The sequence below is a fragment of the Lethenteron reissneri genome, chromosome 3 (assembly GCF_015708825.2).
Source record: "Lethenteron reissneri isolate LAM-NWPU_2019-01 chromosome 3, ASM1570882v1, whole genome shotgun sequence".
NCBI lineage: Eukaryota > Metazoa > Chordata > Hyperoartia > Petromyzontiformes > Petromyzontidae > Lethenteron > Lethenteron reissneri.
The window spans coordinates 2,602,328-2,627,843 of NC_083781.1; the positions used below are offsets into that span (position 1 = coordinate 2,602,328).

Genomic DNA, 25,516 nt, shown 5'->3' on the forward strand with positions numbered 1-25,516 from the left:
TATTTTAGTTTTGCTGCCTTGTTCCATTCCAATTTCGTTACACGTACATCATTGGAATGGGAAAGGGTTACAACTAGAATCTCGCAGTGTTCTGCTTTTATTTCTCCCACCTTCATTATATTCTTCAAAATACACACCATCAGCGTGATCGTCGTCAGCAATTTATCATCCGTAAGCCAGGCAGCTTTGGAAGTTACTCAGCCAAGAGAATTGCAACGCTGCTCGACTCAATCCGAGTGCTGCTCGACTGCCACAAAACCAGAGCTGGAAATTGTTCGTAGGTGCCTCATTAATTTCAATGCCGACTTCTTCATATCCATTCAAATGAATGGGAGTCTTTTTGGACTTTTCTTAGCCTGTCAAAGAGTCCTATTAATTTTAATGTGGATGCAGGAATGGTTATTTTTTTTAAATGTGATTGTTTTACAGCCTGGGAATTAACCGTAAAATTCCTGATGATGATGGTGGTACCTGCAAAACAAACAAAAACATCCCCGTATCGCCTTAACAGACTGTTGGGGCAAGTGCTGTTAGCGAGCACCTATGACGGCCGACACGACACACAAGGGGGTGGGTGGCCAACACCAGTGCTGATGTTTTACACGCCACACTAGGTACTCATTTGAGGCTGAGTCGACCTAGGAGAGGCCCAGGACCCGTTCAGATAATCTTCACTGGTGTTGGCCATGAGCGGGTATCGAACTCGGGTCACCGGGTTCGTATCGCAGCGCGCTACCCGCTACACTACCGCTCCCTACTACCTGCAAGCCTTTGTGTAGAGATGCCTCTTTGCTAAATGCATCCAGCAGGCTTGTGGTACCCAATGAATGACCTCCCAATCTCGCGCTGTCTTTCCCCCCTCACAGGTCTCGGGGTGGAGGTGGAGAACCTGATAATGGAAAATACACAGCTCATGGAAACAAAGTACGTGCAGTGTGTGCGTGCGTGTGTGCATGTGTGTGTGTGCGCGGAATGTGGAGTTCAATACCACGTCCTCGGGATATTCTGAAAAAGCTTCCCCGAATAGCAATCGGCCAATTGATCGATGCTTTATAGTAATAGTGATATCAACATTTGACATATTTGATGTGGGAACTCAGGAGATTGATTCCCGACCAGGGCCAGTATCAGTGGTGAGTGATATCTGAACAAGTTCTGGGCCTTACTGTCACCAACCTGCGCTGACCAGTACGGTGAAGTACAGACAATCCCTGGGTTGCAGAAGACCCGACTTACAGAAATCCGGTTTTGCATAAATGCTCCCATAAATCATCTTAACAAAAAAGTCAATATGTGGACATTTGTGCATTAGTTACGTAAGCGCAAGTAGTGCAGCACGGTGAGGTTGCACTCCACCAAAACACCGCCTTCACCGAGCCCGAGTTTCACGAGGATTCAGGTAAATGGAATTTTTTGTAGCATTACGTCATTATTTGTTTAATATGCTTAGAATGAACTTTTTGTCCCATGTCTAATGCAATTTATTTTCGTTTTAAGTTGATTTCATGAGTCATTTACTCTATGTACTTTATTTAACTCAATTACACTTCGATTGCTTATGGTCTCAGCCAAAAGCGATCGGATAAGTCTTGGCCTAGCCTAATGCACGCTAAACGGACATTCTAAAGTGACTGCTTTCTGTTAACAATTAATATTAAAATGTTTCGTGGTATTCATAAACAATTGGATACAGTCTACATTCCATTAGTTGAATTTTGGGTAGTGTTAGGGTAGATATTCGATGAAATTAAAGAATCATAGGAATTGCAGAGTGTATTTACAGTGATACGATACACAAGTAGCGATAGAAAACGGACGACAGTGCGATACAGAACTGATAGAAAACGAACTAGCAATCGGGCACGGGAGGCACAACTACTTCCGGCTATGGGATTTTATCGTTGATTTTGGGGGGAAATTTGTTCAGTTTCCAACATACGGAAAATTTGGGTTACGGATCGTTCTCGGGAACCTAACCCTTGCGGAACCCGGGGACTGCCTGTATGGTCAAACAATGCTCATTACCTAAAGACATGGTACTGGATTAACCTTGGGCTGTACTTCGTATTTTCTTTTTCCTTTCTCGGACCCAAATGCTTATGTGCATGTCTCAATGCGAACTTGAACCCCGAGAGCCTGGGTTTAAGCCCTCGGGTTATGTGTATACATTTTGATAGTTTTATCCCATAATTACTTCTCTTGTGACGAGCTAAAAGGTCTTCTTTTGAGCGCTGTTAAGGCAGCAGTGATGGTGTCATTTGCATTCAGCAAAAGACACTTTTAATCTGCAAAAGACTGCGCTGCAGTTTTGTTGCTGTGTGCGGTAGACCCATAAGTGATCATTGGGTGAGGCCACGCGTTGCATTGGGGGCACACGCGGCTCTCCACAGCTCCACGTTTTGTGTGACCGCAGCCTTGGGTCTCGTTGCTGTTGCAGCTGATAGATGGGGCGGGGGAAAGCCCTGGTCCAAAGAGCTGAAAGTCTGCCTAGCTGTAAATACAACAACAATAACAGAAACCCGATGTGTTTAATAGATACATTAGTCTGTGTAATGTGGATGAAATCGCTACGCAGACCAAAAAAAAACAAAAATACTTACGGCACGAATTCAGTGCGCTTTTCTGAGGATACATCGGCCCTCCAATCCGCCACCACCGCTCCCCGATCACCCCTCCCCACCACCCGTTCCCCCATTACTAACATTAATATTAATACGCCTGTAGTGACATGGACTGGGTCACTATGGCGCGTAGCGCTGGTTGCTGGCAGAGAAGGGCATCTGCTGTTGTAGCAGCCCTGTCTGCCAGCAGGCCACTGTGATAGGCCAGGAGAGAGGGATGTGGGCAAAGGTGATAGAGGGGGCACGTGAGGGAACCTTCAAGTGGGTGCACTCCGCCCTCGGCCACGCCGGGAGGATAAAAGGGGGGGGGGGGGGACCCCGAGCAAGGTTCGGGGCTGTTGTTTGGAGTGGAACCGTTGGTGTTGGTCAGGCAGCCTGTTAGCTGTCCTGACCAGAGTGTAGTTACTCCTTGTACCTGTGAAAGCTGTCATAAATAGAGTGCCTCCAACTGCTAGTGTCTCTGAGTGACTCACTACACGTGTCGTAAACTGACATTGACTATATCATGCATTATACACAAACGTATTCTCGTGCAATCATAATACGTTATATTCTTGGTTCTTTCGGTAAAGTCACGTAAATTGAAAAAAAAAAAGAGAAAAAAAAATAAAGAATAAGATAAAATTAAAATAATAAACTAAAATATTACTAATTAATTGAAAGTAATAAAATAAAATAAACTCACGACGTTTCGATCGCAACACAAGCGGTCTTCATCAGGCGGAGAGTAAAATGTGGGGGCAAGCCTCCAAATGTAGTTATGTCAGGTAACACATCGTAAAATATATGATCCATTATAGTTTTGGGTTATTTCAATATATTTTGGCCAACCCGGTTCGGTATGCATGTATGTTGAACTTCTTTCGCACACCGTACTGCTTTTAGAACTGCCTTTTGTGTGTTTAGTTTGTTGTCCTTCCCCCCCGCACCTCCGATTAGCACGGTTTGGCTACGTACGGTGCGAACGAAGTTCAACATACGTACATACATACAATTCCGGCTAACCTACCGTGCTAATCGGAGGCGCTGTTGAAACGCGAATTCCGGCTAGTGCCAGCCGTGCTCTGGGGGGCAGCTGGGATTCCCCCGCATCTCTCTCTTGTGTAGCACGCCCCCTTATTGGACATCCGTGATAAAAAAGAGCTTTGAATAGCCCGTCAGGATTTACCCCTCCCCCCCACCTCCCCCCCAGCGTGAGTAACTCACTGGGATTGCGATTCTGGCGCCGTGCAGGAACGCGCTGAACGTGGTGAAGAACGACCTCATTGCGCAGGTGGAGCAGCTGGGCAGCGAGCGCGAGTCGCTGCTCGGGGAGCTCGGCTCCCTCAAGGCCAGCAGGGCTCGGCTGGAGGGACGTCTCAAGGAGGCCGAGGATGACCTCAAGAGGTGAGAGGGGACGATGAGTTCAACATGTACAGTGTGGTTTTTTGCGTGTTTTTGGTGTGTTGTCCTTGCCGCCCCCACCGTGCACCTCCGATTTAGCACGGTTGGCTACGTACGGCAACAACAGAAGTTCAACGTAAATTTCGATTTAAAGCTTTCGTGACTGCAGGAATTCATATAAAAATTCTCACGACGTTTCGATTGCAACACAAGCAATCGCAATATAAGTTCAACGTAATGAAGGCTGAATGCAAGCGGACGTGTTGGCGGTACGGCGTGTGCAGCGTAACGCACCGGTCCTCACGGAACAGTCTAAAATCTAAACTCGACGCAAGTTTGACGCAATTAGAAGGTTTATCCAGTCTCCTGAGACTTGCTAGAAAAGGTGAGTAGTGACCTGTGGTTTTGGGGATTCCGTTGAATCGAGGAAGCGACCTGATCAAGTCTCGGGCATGTGGAGTCTCAACTCTTGGCGTTTGGAACACGGAGCCGGTCAATCGTCACCAGGCTGGGTGCTGCTCTACGGCAACAGACTGAAGCTTCGGGTTCAGCCGCTCAGAACATTCGTCTTCCGACTGCTTTGAATCACGAGAACTGATTTTGATCCACCACCACGCCGCTTGATTTTCTGACCGGGGTTGCGAATCGTGGGGAAAATAAATAATTACTGCTAAAAATATATATTTTTTATTCCACGCGCCACCAGTGTACCGCCAAAACGTTCAAATACATCTCGAGATGCTGTACAAAATCGTGGGGGTGTGTATCACAGGGATTGAGGTGAATTTTTATTGTAGGAACTCATACCAAATCACCCAGAATGTGCCTGGTTTTATCGGATCTTGTAAAGCCAAGGATGTTTGAGCCCGGACAATGCTGTGGTTGCACAGCGTTCCCGTTACCACCATCCTATGGTGTATGCCGTAGGTCGACCGGAAGCTCATCTTCACTTTGGCATTGCGATCTGATATCAATAACCTGCTTGGGGGTATATTTGAGGGTCCAACTATCTGGCTAAAGAACATCAACTTGCAGTCACCCACTCATCCAGTCCCCCATCCCCCCCATCTACCACTCCACTCACTCACTCACCCACCTACTCACCCACCCCACTCACCCGCTCACCCACCCCACCCACCCGCTCATCCACTCATTCATTTCACCCACTCACTCACCCATCCACCCACTCATCCACCCAATAACCTACCCACCCACTCACCCACCCACCCACTCACCTACCCACCCACCCCCCCACCCTTTCACCCGCTCACCCACCCGCTCACCCACCCGCTCACCCACCCCACCCACCCGCTCACCCACTCATTCATTTCACCCACTCACTCACCCATCCACCCACTCATCCACCCAATCACCTACCCACCCACTCACGCAAATGAGTCTCATTATGGTGTTCTCTAGTTTTTCTCTGGCTCAACAAAATCAACTTGCCACTTGAGTCTGGGCGTCTGGGATTGCTCTCTGTGTGTATTACAGGACCAAGCAGGAGCTGGAGCAGGTGAAACAAGCCAACAAAGATGACCTGGATGAGGTGAGCTACATCAGAAATAATATATTTTGCATACAGGTTTTAATTTGTACGTTTATTCTAATATGTAGGTGTGTATTATGTTGTCACTTTGATTTTGATCATCTGTTAGTACTTCTTTCGTATTTAATTTCACTCTTTGTACTTTGACTCTTTGGCAGTCAAAATAAATAGTTTTCATCCTATAATAAGGGAGACCTACCTAACTGTAGCTTTATCAAGATGGTCATTATTAAAATGTTTATATTGCAAGTATTTTCAGCTTTTGGTTATGACTGGCTATTAGGCCTGTCTGAATAATGCTTTTAATTACATTTTTAAAGTTCCTCCGATGAGCACGGTTGGCTACGTACGGTGCGAAAGAAGTGCTACATGCAGAGCTGAAAGATGTTTTTGGAAAATCCATTACAGAAACTACCCAGGCGAGACAGCCCTTTTAGTGACCGTGTAGAGACATGAATATAACTCCATCACTAAATTACAAGATTGCACACTCTGCCATGATGATGGTGACTTCAAGGTCTTTCTCATTATGTATGTAAATTTAACTTCTTTTGCACCGTACGTAGCCAACCGTGCGAATCGGAGGTGTGGAGGAAGGACAAGCAAACTAAACACAAAAAGCCGTTCTAAAGAAATGAGTTTTATTACAGGATCATCTGGACATGCGGTTGCCACCTTTGAGGTACAAACAAATCTGACATATGGTGCTAAGATAAATATATCTGAATCGTGGGAACAACTAAATGTAAATGCGTTGTCTGGAGTGAGTGGTGTTATCATTATCATTGCTTCACAACTGACAAAAACTGGGGCGAAGACTGACAGATTTCCAAAGACAGCAGCCGCCACCTTTTTATTTTTAATAATTAAAGAGAAGAATCCTGCACGGGAGAAAAAAAAACCCCACGACAGGTGGCGACGCGATTCCGGTTTGTCGCCTGCGTTTGTGAGCACGTGGCCCGCGCCGGCGCTGAGCTCGTTGCGTGCGTCGCAGAACGACATGCCGATGGCGCAGCGCAAGCGCTTCACACGGGTGGAGATGGCGCGCGTGCTCATGGAGCGGAACCAGTACAAGGAGCGGCTCATGGAGCTGCAGGAGGCCGTGCGTTGGACCGAGATGATCCGGTGAGGAAGCCCCTGGCGAGCGACGCTCGTTAGCTCGCTCCGCGGTCGCGTCGGCGTCGCTGAGCCACCGCAGCTCGGATACTTTCATGCAGCGTGAACATTGATGTACGTCTAGATGTTGAACGTCTTTGGCCATACGTACGCAGCCAACCGCGCTAATCGGCGGTACGGGGGAAGGACAACAAACTAAACACAAAAAGCAGAGAAACTGAGTTTTCAATCCAGATGATTTAAAAGTGCATAGCCCCATCTCGGAAGGAAGAGCGTTCTAGACGACCGCAGCAGTGCATCTGAAAGCACGTGGAGCGGTGACCATCTTGGTTTCGCCTGAGTGCCAACCAACAGAACTTCCGATTTTTAAATTCTTTATATTAAGTTTGCTTGCTTGCTTGCGTGCTTGCTTGCTTGCTTACGACCGTGCAAACCTTTCAGTCGTTTTTTAACCCACTTCCCGTGATCCAATCGAGCTGACATTTTGCACACAGACTCGTTGTGCGAGACAATTAATGTTCGTGAAAAAAAATGTCCAAAATTTTACACTGTTTAGGGAAAACAAATTAAATATTTAATTACCAATTGTTTAATACTGCAGACAATCATCTGACCCATAGGTGGCAGCCATCTCAAGCCAGAGGACGAGAGGACTCTAGCCGCCACGCATATAAAGGATTTAGAGTGAAAAACTTTGTTTTTACGGGTTATACTTATTATGGATTAAGCAGCATTTGTTTCGTGCAAACCACACGTGCACCACTCGCACTGTACACGGTGGCAAATCGTGACTAAAAAGTGTATTAAACATCTTTATCACTGTCAACGCTAGTTTCCTGGAACGGTGGTCCAGTGGTTTGTGCAATAGTTGTTATACTAATGTCTGGGACAGCGCCAGCCAACGTACAAAGAGCACATGACGAATTTGACTTGAATGTTTCTGTTCCCGAACGTGATGTCGACTCAGGGCCTCACGGGAGCAGCTGAACGCCCAAGAGAAGAGGACTCGGTCATCCATCTGGCAATTGTGAGCGCTGTCCTACATCACGGCTTATTAGACGCAAGGCCAGCTTGCGAGCGTCAAATAGTGCACGCTAAACGTGACGGAAGTGTTTCTTGTGCCCTGTCAGACTTTTGTTAAAAGTTGTTGTACCGTTGACGTGGAGAAGTTAAACATTAGTAACCATTTCCCGTTACGATGACGTACGTGTACATCATTAGTTTTTCTTCCGATTCCATTCCGGTGATGTACGTTTATATCATGAAAAAATGAAGCCGGAAGAAAAAATAACTTTATGGGTACCGAGGCTCCCACAAGGCCATGCAGGAGGGCGTGTGGCACAGTTTGGCGCCAGCTATCGTAGAGTTGCGGTCGTGTCGCTACCTTTCTCTGTGATGAGTATACAATGTCTTTAAAAATAACGGTGCGATTCCTCTCTAAATAAAATCAACGCTAACCACTTGCGTTTCGAGATTAAGCGGTGAACAGGACCCACCCTGCAACTTGCAGATGTCTCGGAATGAAAAAGCGTTAAACGATACATCTTGCTGATTAATGTTTCAACTAAAACCTGGTTCAAGCTGGTTTTATTTGAACAAATTCTCGTAGAAAAAATGGCCAAAGGCTGATGGATTAATTATATAATTTGTTGATCTATTTTACTCGCCATCCCTGCTTGTAGTAGAACACATTTTAATTGTATTTTTATCAATCGCGCATGATTGATTTAATCAATCGTGCATACCAGCTCTTTCTGCACTCATACGGAGTGTTATGACCCATAGCTTATAGACAGTTTCGTGTTCAAACACCAAATAGAAACCTTTTGAAAGTAATCAAGTCTGCATTAACCACACGTACTTGTGGTGAACATGCAAACAATCATGCTTGAAACTGATTGGCCTACAACAGAGACAGCCTTCTTTAGGGCCTAGTCTCACCAGTGTGAAACCAGAGAATGCCAAAATGCGAATAGTACAAAACATTGCACATATCAGAGCATTTATATCACGGGTTGAGCAGCTGTATTGTGGGAACTTTTTTGCCAGTTAGATACTGGCAAAAAATGTCCCATGATAGAGCATATACACACATCGGCCTGTTGTCTTTTCAGCAGCCAATCGGCCGACTACGAGGAATACTTTCTTTGTATTTGGAGACGCAGAATGGACGCGTATTAATACAGGGTGGGCCAAAAGCCAGGACACACAGGGATATTTCATTTATTTTACCACGGGCATTACAGTATTTTAATAGTGTACTCGTGAAGTTAACATTTGATCTATTATCGTTATTAATATATGTTTCTTCTTCCTGCGGGGTCACCTAAAATCTGTCGTTTACAAAACTCGACCAAGAACCCTGAATTAATTGAGACCACAAAACATCATTGATGAATGTTCAATGGTTACACAGTTGTAAATATAAAAAAAAAATCTGTAAATTCATTAGAAAAGAAAATGAGCGTGTGCAGTCATGTTAATGGAGTCAGTTGGAACATTTGTTAGAAAAAGTGCCAAAAACCACATACATTATGTATAAGGTAAGAAAACACGTTGTCCTGCTCCCATGCAGAAGACTCCACCTACGAAGTGGATAGCAGAGCCACGCCAATCACCATCAATCAAACTCCACCCACTGTTGTAAAGCTATGCAACTACTGTACTGTAGAGGCGATCACGTGGATTTAGGATTAACGGGAGCACATATTTGGTCGGTCTAAGCACGTGACTTGTACTAAACATTTCCAAGGATAACAATGTGTAACTGTTTTTAGATTATTAATTTGGGCTTAAGGGAAAATTTATGAGTTTTTAATTTATGTCAGAATCTCAGGTGTGAGGTTAATCCGCAAATCAGATCAACTGCAAGTGGATAATCGACCCTATGTGTCCTGACTTGTGAGCCACCCTGTACACGTTTGTAATCAATGGGGGCGTTGTTGGGTAGCCGGCTGACCTTGCCTGACCTTGCCTGACCTTGCCTGACCTTGCCTGACCTTGCCTGCCTTGCCTGCCCGCTTCTTTTGTTTATCAGCTTCAGCCGCCTGTTCGGGCCTTCCGGCACGGCAACGAGGAGACCGTCCCAGCCCAACCTGCGTTACAACGCCCCGAGCAGTCACGTGACTCCTGGGGCGCCCCCCAAGAGCACGGCCATCGCCCAGCTGCCCGTCGACAAGTCCCGCGCCTTCGACTTCCTCTACGACGAGTTAGGGTCACACACGCGCGGCGTGCGGCGGGCGGCGTCGTGGGGCCCCCGTTCGGATCTGGTGGCCCGCCCCGTGGTTATTGAACTGCGGGCGCACTTGAAGATCAATTTCTATTCATATGGAGGCCCCCCTTCACTGAATGCGCTCGATGACGTAGCTTACAACACGGTGACATGGTAGATTATGATTTGGATGACAGGGTTGTGCTACACAAGAATTGAGTAACGAGTGACAGCGATTGAGAGGGTACTTCGGGTAGGGGAGAGACGGGAAGGAGTGGAGGGGCGAGGGGAGGGAAGAGAATGAGTAAATCAAGAAGAGCTGAGGCTTTAAGAGAGGAACGGAAGGAGATTAAGGAGGGGAGGACTGCTTAATGTACGAGGGACGTTTGTAACCGTAGTAATAATGCTGCGCGCTGTCTGCTTCTCTCACCGCTGATGCTAAAGATCCCGTGACGTCATTCGCAAGGGTAGGCCATTGTGTGACAGCGTCAGGGGCCAAATTTTCGCCAATTAAAAAGAATTAAGTACCTGCAGACGATTCAATTGGGGCTGCGCATAGCAATCGCTGCCTTCTACCAGCAGACTATGAGACTCATCTTGGTCTCTGGTTACACAATGTGCTTGAAACTTGGGTTATTTTCTCCACCAGGCCTGAGATTTAGATTTAACAACGCACATCGGTGCTCACAGACAGCAGGAAGGCACGACTCTCTTCATGCCTTGCCTGCATGTCATGTGACCACCACATTGCGTGCACAATGCCACTCGGCCTCATACGCCACCAGCTTAGACAATGAGAGCATTGTACATCTAATGTGGTTCTCACATGATATATATGCATGCTACGTATATTGGATGGGAGTCAAGTCTTCCTGCTGTTGTCAGCTGTATATGTTAAATCTGTTTTGCAACCTGCACGCAATTAAAGGTGGTGGTGGGTTTTCTCGTCGTTTGGAGTTGGGCCTCCAAGCTGTCACAACGGAAGTGATGGCTGTTAGCGCAAGTTGATCGCTAGCGATGAGGGAGCAGTGTAATTAGTTATTATTATTGTGATGGCATTTAATTACCCTGGAAAGCCTCAATTACTTCTCGAGAGAGTCGTTGTTGTTGGTAATGGTTGCTCAATTCCATTAATGGAGCAGTAGCACAATCGTATGAACCCGGCCACCTGAGTTCGATTCCAGGCCATGGTTAAAACGAGTGACAGATATCTGAACCTGGCCTTCCGAGGCCAACTCGTCCTTAAATGACTACCGGTTACAGTGTGAAACATCACCACTGGGGCGGACAAAGGCAGCTGCCATGGTACTTGTCCACACCGTCGCCTCGAGCGCCATGCCGACCTCTATAGGTGCTCGCAAACAACACCAGGCAGGTAGCTCAGCGGGAGAGCGAGCAGCTCACAATCGGAAGGTGGCATGTTCAAATTATCGGTGGGAGTTGACCCAGCCCATCATCTTTCCAGAGTTTGTAAAACGAGTATCACTTTGCAAGGGAGTCAACAGTGGTCATATGGAGATACTCACCCCTTTGAAGGAATGTGGAATTTCCACCTTTGGCTCAGGGCTGTAAACGGGAGATGAGCACTGCCTTAAAGCTCTTTTGAGTAACAAATTGCTTTCACTTAACAACTCTTGCCCCCAAAAATCCTGCGACAGGCCACACGGGGGATCTGTGTGTGTGTGGGGAGCGGTCGTGTAGCGGTTAGCGCGCTGCACAATGAACCTAGCGACCCGAGTTTGATTCTCACTACCAACACCAGTGACGATTAGCTGATTATCTGAACCGATCCTGGCCTCTCCGAGGTCGACTCAACCTCAAATGAGTACCCGGTGCGGTGTGTAAAATAATCGCCGCTGGGGAGACAAAGGCGGTCGGGCGTGGTGCTGGTCACCCACCCCCGCGTGTGCCGAGCCTGCCTTCATAAATTCTCGCTATAACAACACTTACCCCTACAGTATGTTAAGGCTACACGGGGGATCTTTGTCTTTTGTGTGTAGCCTGTCCCCGTCGCGGAGAGAGCAGAAGCGAGAGCAGTACCGCCAAGTCCGTGCTCACTGTCAAGCAGGAGGATGGTCGACCCCAGGCTTACGGCTGGAGCCTGCCCAATAAGTACAGACAGGTGCAGTCGCGCCCCCCTCCACTCATGAACTCCGCGTTTCTCCGACCAGCCACCCAGATGTTGGTATCTGTGTCGTATAAGTTTGTGTCGAACTAGGACACCCGTAACTAACAGAGAGGGTCCTTTGCCTATAAACATCTGGCAGTTACCAGCGTCGGCTCAAGCAAGCCTTGACTGCTGATGACACACTGTGCAGAGTTTGCTTGTGTTGAACCCAATGCTGATGAAATTACGCACTCCCAAAAGACTGCGACTGATGAGATTTGTAAAAAAAAAAAAACTTTGGTTTGTGATTTGAAGGGTCAGATATGGGAAGGAGGTGTGTTATTGTCTGCTTAGTTATTTTTGCATCTGGATTTATCCCCATTTCTGATGTTGTGGGTCTTTTTCGACACTCCATAAATTGATATTTCGTATCATAATGCAAATTATTTAGCAATCCCAATTCCACCGGATCTCACTATGCTGTACAGATCCAAGGGGGGTGTATTATATATTTATATGTATATATATAGATATATTTGTATGTATATATATATTTTAGAGAGTCTGCCATTACACCTCCAGTCAAATATGGAAACAAAATATTTAAAAACTTCTCATTGAGTATTCTTTTGAAAAAGTAAAAAAAAAGCAATAAAATAAAAATCGAACTTATATATGCTTTACTTTCTTTAGATTTCTAGAGTGGGTGGTGTTAATGGTGGTGGTGTGCGACAGAAGAGCAGTGCATCTCAGCTGGACTGAGGAAAAGGTGAAGCAGCTCCCAGTGCCTGTGTATTGCCGGCCTCTTCACGAGCAGGAGCCCAGCATGAAGGTGAACAACACGGCCGCGTCGGGAGGCCCCGTCACGAGGCCCCGTCACGAGGCCCCATCACACTCTTACAGTCATACTGTGGCCTTGAGAGATTGTCTTTATCCTTCGAGGTTTAAGGGAGCGCGACCTCAGTTAAAAGATCACAAGTTCAGATCCCAGCCAGGGTTGACTGATTCTCACGTCTTTCTGGAGTCAAATAAAATGACCACTACTTTGGTGGGAAGTAAACAATGATCGTCCTATAGAGGGACTGATCCCTGGCACAGAAATTTGGAATTATCAAACTATCTCAGGGCAGCCAGAAATTGTATATTTATAATTGATATGTAATTTCATTTTGTAGAAAGTTGTAGTACATAGGCGCACTGTTTGAAACATAGGCTTTGCGACCAATATTATAATTCATAATTTATATTTTTTGCGCCAGATCATGTTAATAAAATGTGTGTCCATACACCCTCCTCCACCCAACACAGCCAATTAATAAAGTTGTCATGTATGTATATATGTATGTTGAACTTCTTTTGCGCCATATGTAGCAAATCATGCTAATTGGAGGTACAGGGAAGGACAACAAACTTAACACAAAACGCAGTTCTAAAGAAATAAGTTTTCAATCTAGATTATTTAAAAGTGCATAGCTCCCAGCGGCTTCCTAATATCGGGAGGAACAGCGTTCCAGACGGCCAGCAGAAATGCATCTTAAAGCGCGCCATGCGGTAACCGTCTAAACACGTGATGAACCAACGTCTCAATTTGTGACTGCTTCAGCAGCACCACCCCGTGCGCCGGAGAGCGATCCGCAGCCACCGTCGCGAGTGCGCTCACTGGCAGCTGCAACCAGCGTCATCGTGCAGTTCTCACGACTCGCTGATCTTGTTGGTCGCAACGGCCAGCGAAACGTCCCCTGCTCAATTGTTAAATGTTGTCGATGGCTCTCCAACACAGCGGTGTGATGAAGCAGCAAGAAACTGGCACGTTGGTCACGTGGGAACTTGATTCTGTGGCCGTGTCGAGTGGAAGCGGAGGATGTGCAACACATTTCAGTCGTGTCATCTGACCCCAAATATCAAATATGAATCATCGCCTCCATTGCTTACGTGATTCTAATTGTTTGACTTGATAATTAAAGAGGATAAGTTTTGGATCTTCTTCTCATTTCGTGTGGCTGATGTAGAGCAATAACTTTATTTCACTTTCAGGTGGTCAAGATGGATAACCGTGTCAGGAGCAGTACAGTGTATCGCTGTGATGTCCCCTTTGTATTTGTGGATCGGGCCTTGCGTCATTATACGTTGTACAGTCTGTTCTGGATTGACCACAGTCGCCCACTGGAGAGTTTTAAATTTTCCATTTGTGCATCAGGTATCTGCATATGCCGCCACGGTTTGTGCGGATGCGGTTTAGAGTAGACCATGAGCTGAGTTGTGGATGAGAAATATAAACAATTGACGCCACATAGTTGACGATGATTGGACGAGGACATTGGTGAAATCGCGGTGGCTGATTACACACTGCTGACAGCGACTGTAGGATTGTAGTCGCTGCTGGTTGGCGATAATTGCCGGCGGGACGATGCTCGACAACGACGACGGCGGCGGTGGTGGCGGCCGTGACGTTGACGGCGACGGGTGTTTGTGTTTTCTCACCAGCTGTGGTGCGCGGCGGGAGTGAACCTGTCGGGCGGCCGTACCCGCTGACGGCGGCTCCATCGTGGGCGCCAGCGTCTTCTACAGCCACGCGGCGGAGGCAGCGAGCGGCGAGCTCGTCGAGAGCTCCCCGCCGGCCTCGCCGAGCAGCAGCCTCGAGCTCCTGGATCAGGAGCTGCAGGTTGGGAGCCTGTCCCGGTCACCGTAGATCCCAGTTGAGCTCGAGGAATCTCACGTACGTTGCAGACTTCCCAATGTCGAGAGCTCGTCACTAGCCGACCAGGGTAGCCGTGGAGCTCCCTGGACCAGGAGCTGCAGGTTCGAGCCCATCTCTGAGACTCGCACAGGAATGTTAAGTCGATGTTCAGTTGGTTACCGTATATCTTGATACGGGAAAAAAAGGTCCCATAGATATAACTGCTTTACCCAAGTGATTAATACTTTAACACTTGCATTGCCTTTGTACTGTTTGTCTTTTGGCAATATCTGGTCTAACACCGGTGAGACAAAGCCATACAGAAGGCTGTCTGGTGTAGGCCAAATCAGTTTCAAAGACGGTGCATATATTATCAGAGCATGTTTTTGCTGCAAGTGTTTGTGGTTAATGCAGACTTGATGCCTTGTACTAGGTTTCTATTTGGTGTTCGAACATCTTAACACCTGTTTTATTTCCAAGAAAGGGTAAAGCAAAGACTTATGTTTCATCATACTTATATCCCAGTTGAGCAATAGGAATCGTACACAGCGAGGCCGCATGTACCAGACTTCCCAATAAACAGTGATATAGCAACATTGAGAAACTAAATGTTGCTATGTGACATTTCCGTCAAATAAAGGACACTTTTCCACAAGAGATGATGGCCGGTGGTTGAGATCACTGGTGGAGTGGCAGCCATGAGAGGGAAGAAACATCGTAGCGTTTGTTCACCATGGAGATTGAGCAATGAAATCGTCTCATGCAAAGGTGGTAGATGAACTGTCACGTCGCAGTACCATGAGAGCTGACAATGGCTTGGGGGAGGGCTTAATCCGGCAGCAGATTGATCATGGCCGATGATGACGACAATGACAGCTTTAAATTTCGATTTAAAGCTTTCGTGACTGCAGGGATTCATCTTCTTGGTTCTTTCGGTAAAGTCACGTAGAAGGGAAATAATAAAATAATAAAAATGAAACATAATAAAATTTCGATTTAAAGCTTTCGTGACTGCAGGGATTCATCTTTTTGGTTCTTTCGGTAAAGTCACGTAGAAGGGAAATAATAAAATAATAAAAATAAAACAATTAAATAATAAAAATAAAACGTCATTAAATTTCGATTTAAAGCTTTCGTGACTGCAGGGATTCATCTTCTTGGTTCTTTCGGTAAAGTCGCGTAGAAGGGAAATAATAAAAATAAAACATAATAAAATAATTCTCACGACGTTTCGGCCACAACGCAAGCAGCCGTCCTCAGGTTGTTCTTCACCTGAGGACGGCTACTTTACCGAAAGAAACAAGAAAATGCAAGCTTTGTGTACGTGTGCATACGCGCGCGCACGGCAAAAAGAGTCGCGGTACGAATGCGAGACCTCTCCTTCGCAGAAGCATCAGCGGGAGCTGCGGCAGGCGGACGAGCTCTCGAGCCTCGTGTGGGTGTGCACGAGCACGTCCAACACGAGCCACGTGCTCGTCCGCGACGCCAACCAGCCCGACCGCATCCTCGAGCAGTTCGCCGTGTGCAGCTCGCACGTCCTGTGCATCGCCAGCGTGCCCGGTACGCGCGGCCAACCGACGACGCTGGTCGCTTCAATCCTTTTATATCTTTTACACCCCCCGCCACTTGCACATGCGAGTCGCGGCAGAGGTCAGGAAGCACGGGTGGGGTTGCTTTTCCACTGCACGATCCGTGCCATGTTGCACGCAATGCGCGATCTAGGCACGCGTGCAGGTGATGCCGCGCCGCCGCTGTGTTAAGAGGCTTCCCACACCTCCGATTAGCAAGGTTGGCTACGTCAGTACGTGTGTATACGTACAAGTACTTATGTATACACACGTACGTATACATACATACTTACTGAACAACATCGGGCGCATTGCACGCCGTCATCAGCCTCGCCCCAAGCGCGGCTTGGCCCTGAGCCAGATTACGATGTCTTGTGAGGCCAGTGAAGCACGGCTAGGTTCCGTGCTCTACGCGATAAAATATCGGACAAAAACAACCCTTGTGCCCTGCTGGCCCCAGTCCTGGCACGGGTCGGATGTGCAAGTGGACAAGGGGGGAGGGAGGGGGGGTATTCCTCGCCCTGTGTTTTGTGTCTCAGCTGTGCTGTGGTTCTTGTTACTGTCACGCTGCCCGCTGTGTCTCGCTCATCACCGCACTGCGCTTTGCCATCTCCGCCTTGCGCCCAGTACTTATCACCACCGCCTTGTGCTGTGTGTCATCACTTGGGCCACCGCAGCATACACTGGGTTTCATCTCTGGGAGCGGATATAATTAGGTTGAAACTTCGAATGCAAACATTTAACAAAAGTACATTTACAAGAAATTGGAAGCTAATTGCGCATTTGATTGTATTTATTGATTTCGGTGTTAAGAAATTGGAGCAATTATTAGGGACCATATTTAAAAACCGCATCACGTATAGGGCCACTTGAGCTTACTGTATTTCACCAACTCAAATACCGGGGAGACTTGCGAGCCGAGTTACACGAGGAAAACCAGGCATACGCATGGATCATGTTAGGCTTTCCTCCATGCGTTTGCCGTCAGAAGTATTTAATTTGTCATCGATGCCGCCGTCCACTGATGGATATTCATAACTCGTAGCCGTTTCTGTCGGGGCACGGAACGTCGCGCAGAACAAGAGCTCCGACGTGGGACGCTGCGTGCCTGCGCATGCCCATCTCACTTCCCCTAGCCTACCACCCACGGGGGCAGTCGTCAGGTCTTTTCGTTCCGGATTATGTTTCCACGTTTTGAGCACCTCTCTTGGTTGATGCGGCATTTATAGTCACGTAACTCCCTAATAGCAACGCAGCTTCATGCTCTACTTCATTCACATTGGATCACCTTAACGAGAATTATCAAGCCCCCCCCGCATCACATACAGACGGACGGATAGCCAGGGGACAGAGCAAATGCGTAAGTGTTTTCACCCGACCCGCTTCAACTCTGCGAGACTTCGCCTAAAAACAATCTGCGTTTTCAAAACCAACTCGCAGGCGCCCGAGAGACAGACTACCCCGCTGGGGAAGAGATCCAGGTGGACGCGAGCCTGAGCCCGCGGGCTCCCTGTGGCGGCGCCGCCGCTATCCCTAGCGCCACCGCCGGCGACGTCGCGGACGGGCCGGCGGCGCTGGGGGGCCTCGTGCTCGTCGACTGCACCACGACCTGCGCCGGCGGCGAACCGTCCGGCCGCCTCTCGTCAGGCGCCAGTAGTCCCACCCCGCAGCTCAGGCCAGGTTTGTGCGTGTGGTCGTTTTTTTTTGGGTAGGCACTTCGTCGTCGTCGTCGTAGGTTGAGAGATTCGCCAACCGCGGGGTAGCGGTTGGCGCCTGCTGGGGATCCAGGAGGTCAGCTCCCCGTCTCCTGGTGCGGCATTTGGAACGATGGGTTGCAAGTTCCTTCAATCCCTCCCCGCTCCCCCGCGCCGCCTCTGTCCCACCCGGCAGTGTGGTAGCCTGTGCGTGTGGTGGGGTAAACGGTGGGTGGTCTCACACTTCTGGCCAGCGTGGAAGAGTCGGCCAATGTGTGTGCCCTCTAGAACCCCCTCCGGTGAAGAGGGCCCTTACATGACAGTCGGTGCATCGGATACCAAATCATCGAGAATGCGTCCAATCTCATCAGGCCAGATTGCGCGGTGATGCGTTGGCGCCTTTGGCCAAGTACGGTGCGAAAGAAGTTGAGCGTACAAACATACATTTGTGTTTATTCCACGTGCATGATTTTCGTGTTGGATGTACATTCCCGCGATCTCGGCCTCTCCCATTCCAGTGCTCAGCCACAGCTGCCATTCCCCCCCCCCTTCCCCCATTATAGTTTCTTTCGCCCCCGTCGCCGCTCTCGCGAGCGTCTGCCGCTGCGTACGATGCGAGAGAGCGTCTCGTTTTTTAGCGGGAGGAAGCCACCCCCTTCTGGGGGAGAACGAGCAGGAGGAGGAGGAGGAACCCTCGACGGAGGAGGCCACGGAGGCCCTCGAGAGCCCTGGGGAGGGAGGCCCGGAGGGAGGGGGCCGTGCGCCGAACGGGAAGCACTCCGCCGCTCCGGCCGCCTTCACCGAGCACGTCTTCACCGACCCCCTGCATGAGAAGCCTCAGCTCGAGCCCAGGTGACGCGCGCAGGTTCCGGGGCCCTTGCGTAGGGAAGGTCTGATTAAACTTTTGTAGCGCATTGAACATTAAAGGCCAGATTCACATCTTAACCAGGCGGTGGTGGCTATGAGCACGTGGCCTGTAATCGAGTGCTGTGGAGGCAGCAGCGAGGGTTCGTGGATCACCGCCTAGATGTTGTGAAACTCCCTTTCCATGGGTGTCGAGGAGGGTCCATACCCTGACTCGCCGGGAGAAGGCAGAACAGCGAGTGCAGGGGGATAGAGTGTTGCCCCCTCGCACACGTGGGCTTTCTCTTGGTACTCCGCTTTCATCCCAAATGTATAATTAACAGAACTCCTCATTGATTGTCTGAAAACATCTTGTGGTGCCCACTCCCACCCCGCCAAACAGGCCGCTCCCCCGCTGCTCGCGGAGCCCACGATGTTATCGTTATTATCAACTGCGTCTGTGAATCTGGCATCTTCATGCTTTTGCTTTGATGCAGGGCAGCAGGGTTTATTGTCGGCTTCCGTTCTATGAACCTGTTCTCACGCGCAGATGTTAGCGTGTCGATGGTTTGTCGTCGTGACAGCATAGCGCACGCGTCCGTGAAGAGGTTGGCGTCACGGCGGTGTCACGGCGGTTCACGCGTTGTAGCGGTCGGGCGTTCATGACCATCGTGTCGCGCTCGTGGTCGTTGCGTCCCCAGGGACCCGGACGTGGTGCGGGACGGTGTGTCCATGCGGGCCGTCGACACGGACCTTATGCACGAGGAGGCGGGGAAGATGAGCAGCATCCTTCCCACCATGTGGCTGGGCGCGCAGAATGGATTGTGCGTGTGCCACGTCACGCACGCACGCGTACACGCACTCGCGGGGTCGCGTGGGGTCGTGTGTGTGTGTGCGGTTCCTCCGTGTAGTACAATAAAAGCGGACCGCGATGGAATCACCGATCTTGCTGATAGCTAATCAACTGAAGGGGGGCGTGTCGCATGACTACGCGATCCAAGTATCGCTTGGCAATGGAATAGATTGCCAATGAATCGACATTTTCAAGGTGGCTGCTGGATCAACTGTGAGCGACTGCTTGCGTGATCGACTGAGCGGAATCGATACAATTAACCTCGATTCACCATCCACAGTAGCCATATTTGGGCAAAGACACGCCCCTTCTGGTAACACCACGCCTACTTCCTGCCATATATGGGCAAATCTCTGATCGGTGATTTCGTGGGGTGTCCGATTTTATCGTATTACAGCGCAGCAGTTCAAGTCCTTCCCCATTGCCCGTGACGATGTCCTGCCGCCAACGTATGCACTCGCCTTATGTCGGTTAACCGGAAGATGAAACAAGACCCGGACCGATTTGACCGTTCCAGAGATTCGATGAATTGTCAGGATTTTCAGGGGAAGGGGGTCATGATATACGGGACAGGGTTTGCGTAAAATTAAAACACGCTGTTAAGAGATGAACGGTTGTTGTGATATTAAATTAATCGGCTTCCATTCTATTACCTCCACGTAAACAAATATCTTGAGTCAATCGACCTTCTGTCTTTCCGGATCGGATTTCCACAGCCGAAGGTGATTGACTTGTTACCAGGAATGCTGGCAAAGTCGGCGCTCACTCAGATGCCGTGCAATTGTTTTGCCGGACAGAAATTTGCACGGCGTGGGAAATTTGGAGAGAGTTGTGCACCCGGCTCTTCTTTTGTGCGGTTGCCGTTGTGACGTTACGCGCGCACCTCCGAAGCAACTCTCCCCTTTGTGTTGCAGCCTGTACGTGCACTCCTCCGTGGCTCAGTGGAGGAAGTGTCTGCACTCCATCAAGCTGAAAGACTCCGTGCTGTGCATCGTGTAAGAATGCTCGCTGTCGGTCCTCATATCTCTTGTACCCTTTTAATAATAATAATGATGACATTTATAATGCACCAACTTTCGCGTACAAGTCAACAACTCGGAGGCGCGGAGCCAAGCTCGATGCTACTGGAAAGGCTGACCACACAGATAGTATTATAAATGTTTCTTAAAAGTCAGAGTGCATTTGATGTTGCAGATGTGCAAAGGCATTAGAGAGTTCCACACCGAGGGGGTAACAGCAGAGAACCGACTTGAGGCTGTGACAGTTCCAGACCTTTTGTGTTACAAGGTCGTGTTGCTTTCAGACGGAGTGGATTTTTCAGTGTCAATATCTATGGGGCTGCTAGGAGGCATGTAAAGGATGGTTGTGAGCGACTGCTGCTGGAGCTAGAGTTCTGCATCCAGTCGAGTAATTAAGCGCATGTGACCCACCAAGCGGGTCGGAGCCGATGTCGTTTTCACATGCTGGTCAGGCCACGTTCATCGCGTCAACGTCCGCGTAACGTCCGCGTCACGGTGGTTAACGTGTCCGACCTGCGCCCGAACGGCAAGCTGTATTAACGACTTGGCTCCGACCAGTTGTTTGCGTGACCCGTGGGGACCCGACGCGATGCTGGACTCGAGCTGGAACCACAAACTCTTCCGTGGCACTTGAACGAAACTATTTTTCTTGAAACAATTGAGTGTATGAAAGGTTACCCACATTTTACATGAAGAATTCTGTGTTTAGTTTATTGTTGGTTTACACTGCTCGGGCAATGCCGTATTTGTAATATAAATATAAATTCTTGAGAGCTTAAAAGCCTCGAGCGCTAAATGTAAATTCACAACAACGACAAAAATACATTAAAGCAACTGAGTTGTTATTGAGGTGGCTGCTACTATTTCAGACCGGGGTGTCAATAAAAAAAAGTACAATTTGCAGCATGGAAAACACTTTTTGCTTCTAGAAGCCTACGGCTTGCTCCCATGAGTCAAAATCCCCTGACGGTGTTTCCGCATTGTTTTCCAGGCACATCAAAGGCAGGGTCCTGGTCGCCCTGGCGGATGGAACGATGGCTATTTTCCACCGAGCAGAAGGTGCCTCCTTCCTACACAGTTCCTCGTTCGTTCTCTTCATTCGTAGAGGGAAACCTCACAGACACACCGCAGTTCTGCTTTTAGTGTCCGTCTGTCCCAGCGCGGTCGGTGAATCCCTTGAGTTATTTTGTATGTGTGGGTGAGGGGGGGACTGAAGAACTTGAATACAAGTTTAGTTTTCAAGGGGTAAACTGAACCTCTAGATCGGTGTTCTTCACAAATGTTTAGAGCAGGGCCACTTTGGCCGATAAGACATCATCAGTGTGAGGGCCGCGACACGTTTTAAAATCATTGGGGTCTGACAGCACGATGGGGTGTTTTCACATTTGTGTATCGTGGGGGGCCGTACTTCAGGGCCCGCCATTGGCCTGTGGGCCTTGCAATGAAGAACACTTAAATTGATCATCATCCTCATCACAATCAGCCATGATAAATCATGGTCTTGTGACTCAACAATCCACTTAGCTCCTGCACACAAGCTGAATTTCACCGCTCCCATCTCTGCACTGGACATCCTCCCGGGCGCGTTCCCTCCATTTGGCTGCCGCTCCACCGTTAGACTCGACCAGTGGCCGTCTTTCTCTCGAGTGACGTGTCCTACCCCAGCCCCCACTTGCTTTTCAGAACTGTGTCAAGGTGACGTCTCTCACTTGCGCGTGTTCTCCTATCCCTGTGTTCCCCTTCCTGCCTTGCAATATTTTTTCCAAGCATGCACCTCTTCACGCTACTTTATGCGCTGTTCAACTTTGGTTTAATTTTCTTTGTCACTGTCCATGATCTTTAAGTTGTGGCTGATTTAAAAACTTTTTTTTCAGCACATTGGCACGTTGTCGCAGACAGGAGCAGAAGTGTAATGGCTAGCGCTCTGAGCTACGAACCCGGTGATCCGGGTTTGATTCTCACTGCCAACACCAGTGACGATTATCTAATTATTTGTACTGATCCTGGCCTCCCCTAGTAAACGTTGCCACTGGGGAGACAGGCGGTCGGGCGTGGTGCCGTTCCGGCCTTCATAGATGCTGCTCGCAAACAGCACTCAACAGTCTGTTAAGGTTACATGGGGGGGGGTCTTTGTCTCTTTGTCACCAGACGGCCAGTGGGACCTGAGCAACTACCACCTGCTGGACCTGGGGCGGCCGCACTTCTCTATCCGCTGCATGGCGGTGGTGCACGACACGGTGTGGTGCGGATACCGCAACAAGATCCACATAATCCAGCCCAAGACGCTGCGCATCGAGGTTCGAGCGCGGTCCTCTCGGGGTGGCGGGGGGGTGGTGATATTCTTAGTCGGCGTGCAACTCTGTAGCAGTTCGATCGCGTTCTCTCGTTTCTCTCGTGAGGGTTGTCTGCTCTGATGGACATGATCGTGGCTTCTGATTCTACAGCGTGTGAAGTACAATCTCTGTCTGACCGTACAGACGTGTCTACACGGTATGGCACCACCGTCAAATGTAGGAGCTATGCGCGCCTGTCGCCAATGATTGGAAACGACGACACCTCAGGTCTGCTGCTCGTGGTGATGTCGTCGTTGTTACACGAACCCCGCCTAGAGACGCCTGGTGACCGCGCTTTTCAGAATGTGGGAATATCGCTACCCGAATTCTCCATCCGGCCAACTCAAGCACTTCAAGAGAGACTTGAAATTAATTTAATGAACACAGCATGACGAGACTGCAACACACAATCGAGATGCTATTAGCTTGATATAGCGTTTCCTAAATGACTATTTGCGTTACATTACATTACTGCGTTCTTCCTGGACACTGTGTTTGGTCTGCAATCGCTTCCTTACTCGGTGATTAAACTCAAACGCACCTTTGCTGTGGCACTTTGAGATGTGCCACGTGAGAATTGCGTTGTAAAGAATGCAAGACCACAACGACAGTGATGATGACGACGCATCGATTCTCACGATCCGTGCGTCGTATTTTGGGTTGGACAAATCGGTTATTTTTTCCTCGTGTGTGTCGCACGTTATTGGGGCATGTCACATGTGCGGCCACGTCACACGCGCTTCGGTCATCGGAGTTGTAAAATATATTTGTGTATATTCCAGAATAGAATTGTATCACCGATACCATCAATTTAGGTCGATCGGGTTTGCGTTTGTATTTAAGTAAATTAGTACCGACTTGTTTATTGGGGGCGCCACGGTGGCGAGATGTCGACTGCCTTGTCTGGTATACAGGAGGTCGTGGGTTTGATCCCGACCCTGATGATGCCTGCTGTATATTTGGAGTTTGCATTACTCTCTCCCCATCGTTGCGTGGATTTTTCTCCCGAGTCCTCCGGTTTTTCTCTCCACATTTAGAATCAATATGCATTTTGAGTATATGACTGCTATACATTTCCACGTGATAAGCCACTTCGTTGAGGTGTCATTAGTTGCCAGGTCGCTTCTGAAAAAGAACTACATAGCTCAGTGAGTCTTACCTGGTAAAATAAAAAAAAAAATTTGTTTAAATAGTATTGCTTGCATCCTGATGCAAAGCAGATCATCAATCATGAACAGTTCTTTCTGGTTTTTCGTTTAAGCATTGTTCGAAGCTCCTCAGAGTGGCTTTGATTCCTGGTCACATTCAATATTTTGGACCTCCCCCAGGTCAATTCAGCTTAAAATTTCACCACCACAACTGGTGAGACGAAGACTTCCCAAGGATGCCCGCCGGTCTCCGCCACCTTTCCATGTTCCGTACTGGTCTGGCGTTACATAGCAAGATGGATTTATCGAGATTGTACACAACTGCAATCTCAAGGCATTCTACAGAACAGTGGGACATGTTCATCATGTGCAGTGGTCGGCAAAATCAAAATAACAAGCAGAGACATTTTTGTTCGAATTCGGTAAAAAGTGAAATATTTTAAGAGCCCGCAGTGCTCTGTGGCGAATACGAGACGGCGTTACTTAGTAAATAATTGTCACGAAGCGGTCCTTAACGAGCCACCGCCTGCAGAGCCGCAGATTGCCGACCCCCGATCATGCGGAACAAGGGAGGATATCCGTATATGCTGTATAAGAATATTTGTTTGAATGAGAAAGACAAGGCAGAGAGGCGTAGAGAAGACAGAGGTAGACGGGAAGAGGACCGGCTCGCTGACAACACCGGGTCTCACGGTGGTCTTCGGGGCTCAACGGCGATGTTTGTTTCCCCCCCCCCCCCCCCCCACGTGTGTTGCCCATTTGTTTGCAGAAATCGTTCGACGCCCACCCGCGCAAGGAGAGCCAGGTGCGACAGCTGGCGTGGGTGGGCGACGGCGTGTGGGTGTCCATCCGCCTGGACTCGACGCTGCGGCTCTACCACGCGCACACGCACCAGCACCTGCAAGACATCGACATCGAGCCGTACGTCAGCAAGATGCTGGGTACGTTGCACATTCACGGCGCGCGGTGCGGCACCTCCGTTACGGGCTGTTACGTGCGCGTCGCCCAGCTCCTCACGCACGCACCGCGTCTGTCCTGCCAGCAAGAATCTCTCAGAATCAGAATTCTATGCGTGCAGCTGCGTTTACAGTTTCGTGGGAGTGCCCGTGCCCGTTGGAGTGTCTGCGAGTGCTCGTGAGAGTGTTCGTGTGAGTGCCCATGTGCGCGCGTGTGCTCGTGTGTGCGTGCTCCAGGCACCGGATCACTGGGCTTCTCCTTCATCCGCATCACGTCGCTGCTCATTTCCTGCACCCGGCTGTGGGTCGGCACGGGCAACGGCGTCATCATCTCCATCCCGCTCTCCGAGTGTGAGCAGCGCACACCCCCTTCCTCTTTGCCACATCGGTGGCCGCCGTTGTCGTTGTAGAGCACAAACGGTGGCACGCGGTGATTGC

The 25,516-nt window shown here is 49.0% G+C and overlaps 1 protein-coding gene across 1 annotated transcript in view; it reads left to right on the forward strand.

Moving 5' to 3' along the window:
* LOC133345166 (C-Jun-amino-terminal kinase-interacting protein 4-like) overlaps window positions 1-25,516 on the forward strand; it is a 92,259-nt gene that overhangs the window by 55,219 nt on the left and 11,524 nt on the right. The window contains 21 exon segments of the mRNA XM_061555696.1: window positions 867-924; window positions 3,855-4,007; window positions 5,499-5,553; window positions 6,548-6,678; window positions 7,637-7,696; window positions 9,707-9,877; window positions 11,881-11,938; window positions 11,940-12,002; window positions 12,681-12,746; window positions 12,748-12,819; window positions 14,472-14,516; window positions 14,518-14,649; window positions 16,053-16,224; window positions 17,673-17,912; window positions 18,565-18,778; window positions 19,471-19,593; window positions 20,537-20,617; window positions 21,633-21,700; window positions 22,790-22,938; window positions 24,892-25,063; window positions 25,316-25,429. Coding sequence (XP_061411680.1) covers window positions 867-924; window positions 3,855-4,007; window positions 5,499-5,553; window positions 6,548-6,678; window positions 7,637-7,696; window positions 9,707-9,877; window positions 11,881-11,938; window positions 11,940-12,002; window positions 12,681-12,746; window positions 12,748-12,819; window positions 14,472-14,516; window positions 14,518-14,649; window positions 16,053-16,224; window positions 17,673-17,912; window positions 18,565-18,778; window positions 19,471-19,593; window positions 20,537-20,617; window positions 21,633-21,700; window positions 22,790-22,938; window positions 24,892-25,063; window positions 25,316-25,429 — 2,397 coding nt within the window.